Source organism: Microtus ochrogaster, linkage group LG1 (assembly GCF_000317375.1).
Source record: "Microtus ochrogaster isolate Prairie Vole_2 linkage group LG1, MicOch1.0, whole genome shotgun sequence".
Classification (NCBI taxonomy): Eukaryota; Metazoa; Chordata; class Mammalia; order Rodentia; family Cricetidae; genus Microtus; species Microtus ochrogaster.
In genome coordinates, this window is record NC_022027.1 from 45,537,048 (window position 1) to 45,541,539 (window position 4,492).

The 4,492-nt window shown below is 47.6% G+C and overlaps 1 protein-coding gene across 1 annotated transcript in view; it reads left to right on the top strand.

Moving 5' to 3' along the window:
- Positions 1-352: 352 nt before the first annotated feature.
- The window catches only part of Fam47e (family with sequence similarity 47 member E), a 27,820-nt gene continuing 23,680 nt past the window's right edge, over positions 353-4,492 (top strand). The window contains exon 1 of the mRNA XM_026785228.1: positions 353-446. Within this exon, the coding sequence (XP_026641029.1) occupies positions 367-446 (80 nt within the window). The 5' untranslated portion in view covers positions 353-366. The remainder of the gene's footprint in view (positions 447-4,492) is intronic.

The window sequence follows — 4,492 nt, forward strand, 5'->3', positions numbered from 1 at the left end:
CTCCCCCTCCCCCCTTTCTCTTTCTTCTCCCCTCTCTCTGCTTGGCTGCTTCTCCATAGTAAATATTTATTTAAAAAAACCAACGAACCCCAAATCCTCCAGTCTCTAGTAAATTTCTCCGTAGGAAATGCATGCTCCTTTCCACCAGGAAAATCTGACTAAATCTAGGCCTGACTCCTTCCACTCAGGCCAGTGCACTCAAGATAAAGTCAACTCAGCCCCTGTACTGTTGGGCGCCTTAGTTGCTGCGGGGTAGATTGGGCAGGTCTGGGCAGAGCAGGGCTGTGCTGGTCTCTTAGCGACTCGGGCAGCCGTGGGGTAACATGCCACCCACGAACAGGCAGTAGTCCTGCAGCTGGCGACACCATGGCGGAGCGTGGGCAGCGGCTCCAGCTCCCGACTTTGCCTCGCAGGCTGCTGCAGGAGCAGCGGAACTGCGGGCCCTGGTAAGCTCGGTGCCGCTGGGGCTCAAGAAACTGCTGTTCAGGGAAGCCTGGATCCCCTGGGCTGGGCGGGGAAGGGCCTTGCTGCTTGGAATTGCCTTTCGCGGTCTCCCCTGTACCCTTACTATAGAGTGAAAAGACCAGTGCTGGATTCCCTGTCCCGAAAGAGCACAGCCTTTTGGGTTCCTTTGCCACAAGCCCAGGAGAAGTCCTTTGAAGTCCCAGGCCAGATAGGGACACACAGAGGCCTCTAGGGAGTCTGTACTACCTCAGGCCTCTGAGCTCCAGCCTTCAACACACAGTTGGGGAGTAACCAGCTCTTTCAACAGACCCCTGGTTCAGCGCATGGCATCTGCAGTACCTGGAGTCTGTAGCCCTTCAGTTGGAGGTTCTGGTTTGAAGTCCTGGGAAGACAGGTCACTATTTGGAGGGTTGGTGAGCAGGGAAAAAGATTTTATTTTCCCCTTGCTTGAGAGTGAGTTCTGGTTGGTGAAGAGGCCTTTCAATGGGCAATGAACAGGGCAGCAGGCCTAGAATCAGAAAGGCTAGAAGCTCACTTATGTAGCCTAGGCTCGCCTTAAGATGGTGGTCCTCCTGCCTCAGCCTCCAGAATGCATGATTTGAGGTGTGCAACCAAACCCAGCAATCTGGGCTCTTGTTTTCTTACTGTGAAACGAGACATGTTAGTGAATCAGCCTTGCAGTTCCGTGAGGACCCTTGGGACAAACCACACATAGAACACAGGGCTCTCTGTGTCTCTAGGAGCCCTTATGAGTGCCTGCGAAGTCTTAACACCCACCCCCGTGCATTGAAAACCTATCTGCTTTGAAATAATTGTAGATTTGGGGAGATGGCGAATGTCCAAAGTCCTACAGAGCCTTCCCTAGTGGCTTCCGATGGCACTGTCTTACGCGTCTACAGCCCGCCACCACGGCGGGAAAGTGACCTTGGCCCAAGGTCCAAGTGGTTAAGCAAGACCTCTGCATTTACCAGCTCTCACGTCTGTAGAATTTTCGTATGTATACTTCAAGATTCCAAACTGCTTCATAATCAGGATTAATTACCTTCCCCATTGCTGTGGAAGAAGAGCTCACCCAAACAGAGAATGGCTGGCTCTGGCTCATCTTTTTGGGAGGTACCGGTCTCTGCCAGTGAGGGAAGTGGGCAGCCCAGGCAGCCTCATCCACGGAGGTGAGAGCTCTTGGCAAGACTGCATACATCGTGGGCGATCAGGAGCACAGATAGGTGGGAAGCAGAGCAGGAGTTTTACCCTGAAGGCTAGAGAGGCTTCATGTCCCCCAAAGTTCCATAAACTCCAAAAAGAGCGCCACCAGCTGGAGACGGAGTGTTTAAACACGAGAACCTCTGGGGGACATTTTACATCAACCAACCACACAGGAACAACCGTGGGACCCTCATTGTCAGTCTTTCTGCCCCTGACCAACCACAAATCTGTTCCCCAGTTCTGTAATTTTTAGCATCTTAAGAGTGTTACCTAGGGGCTAGAGAGCTGGCTCAGCAATTAAGAATACTCTTATTCTTCTTCTTTTTTTTTTTTTTTTTTTTTGGTTTTTCGAGACAGGGTTTCTCTTTGGCTTTGGAGCCTGTCCTGGCACTAGCTCTGTAAGACCAGGCTGGTCTCGAACTCACAGAGATCCGCCTGCCTCTGCCTCCCGAGTGCTGGGATTAAAGGCGTGCGCCACCATCGCCCGGCTAAGAATACTCTTATTCTTAATACTCTGGAAGATGCTGAGGACTGGAGTTGGGTCCCCAGCACCTCCATCAGGCAGCAACAAGTGTCTGTAATTCCAAGTCCAGGGAATGTGATAAATAAGTAAAAATAAAAAAAATAATGCTAGCAAGCTAGAATGACATAGGTCATGCTCTTTTGATACCGACTCTTTTCACCCATAAAGCTTGTGCGATCCGTCCATGCTGTGCTTGTCAGCAATTTGTTCACTTGGTTGCTTAGGAGTGTGCCCTGTGGCATGTTTGTTTCTTTATGCACTTGAAGACATCCAGGCTAGTTTCAGTTTTTGACTATTGTGAATGAAGCTGCCACGAACCTTTATGTACATGACTTTGGAAGAACATATATTTTCATTTCCTTAGGGTAAATGTCAATGTACCATATATGAATGTCTTTGAAAATAGCAAACATTCAGGAGAAAATGGTTCTAGTTTTATATCATTGGTTAAGCAAGATTATTTGTGGGCCTAAGCAGATATGGAGAGTTGAAGTTGGAGGCGTAGTTCGGTTTGCAAAGTACTTACCTACCATGAAGCTTTGGGTTCAACCCCCAGCACCCTAAACCCAGGTGTGATGGCTCATACTTATAATCGTGGCATTCGGGAGCTGGAGGCAAGAGGCTCAGAAGTTGAAGGTGGCTCAAGGTGTCCTCTACAAGGCTGGTTTGAGAGTAGCCTGGGCTATAGGAGGCTGTCTCTCAAAATGTATGAATAAATAAAGGCAGAAAGAAAATGCAGAGTTCAGCTTTATCTATGAGAAGATGTGGTAGAAGAAAGCCCTTCCTCTTCCATCCACGCACCTCTCAGAACTGAAAGGGAGGTTGGGAGACTCAGCTTCCCTCAGGCTTCCTGCCAGTTTCAGAATTCTGAGTCTTAAACTAGGTCCTATGCAGTTCCCATTTTGAGATGTATGGCTGTACTAAAACAAAGACATTTATTGTTTTAATTTGTCTAATGATTTTAGGAAGCGCTTGGGTGTTTAAGTTAGTTATAAATATAGAATATGAGCTTTATGAAGATAGTTATTAATGGGGAGGGTTATTTGCTAATAGGGAGAGCTGACTGGTCATAAACACCAAGATGAGATGTGGCTCAATACACCCATACATCGAGCCGTTTGGAGAGTGATTTATTAAGGACAGGGAGAAACTTTCTGCAAACGCATTATTTTGGTCCTTTCATGTAGATTTTTAGAATGCAGTGAAGTTAAGCTCCTCCAACACACCTGTACATTTACATATGGCAAAGAAGATTCTAGGGTTCACTGGAAACCACTGAGAACCAGGCTAAAATCTCTTAAAAATGTGTGACGATGATTAGAGCAAAGATTGGATTTAGTATAAAACAGGACAGGCAGAAAAGGGCAGACAATAGCTGTCAAAATGTCTGAGGCAGGCTGACATTAGTTATGGCCATTAGCTGCCCGGGTTCCGAGGCCTGCCTTTATCACTGGTTGTGTATCTAGATCTGGTATCATTTTCCTTCCCGTGTGCCATCTGTCCCTTCCATCTCATCTCTGTGACCTGACTGCTCCATCCTAGTGGGGTCCTGGAGGGGAAGGAAGCAGAGAGACACTGGCTGTGTGAAAGTCAGACGTGAGTCTGTGGTTCACCTGAGGTAAACAGTGGAAGACCACCTGTGGCTCCATGAAAATATGCATCTAGTGGTCCAAAACTTAGAAAACCTTTGGATTCTAAGGGGACCTGAGATCCTAGGAGAAAATTATAAAAATGATCAGCTCCAGCGTGCAGCTAGCCGCCGTTCACTGCTGCTTTGAACTGCATTAGAAATCCCAGGACCACCACCTCTTAACCATAACTCTTTTTATCTAGAATTTATTTTTAATGTTTCTAGTCCCCCCTCTATGTTTGTGTATATGTGTGTGTGTATGTGTGTGCACGCGAGCATCTGTAGATATGTGCTCTTGAGTGTATGTGCCCATGGAGGCCAGGGGCTTTGGGTTTCCTGGAGCGAGTTACATCCCTGTAGCTTTGGATGTGTGTGCGCGTGTGTGCATGTATGTTTGTGTTTAATTTCTCTATGCCTCATGTCAGCTATAAATAGGAATAACGCTAGTACTGACTACATGGGGCTGTTATGACATTTAAATAGGCTGATGTATGAAAGCACTTAAAGCAGTTCCCGTGTTGTGGGGAGTTCTCCAACTGTGTAGCTGTTAGGATTCTTTAAAGAAAATTTATCTAAAGCCAGGTGGTGGTGGCGCACGCCTTTAATCCCAGCACTCGGGAGGCAGAGGCAGGCGGATCTCTGTGAGTTCGAGACTAACCTGGCCTACAGAG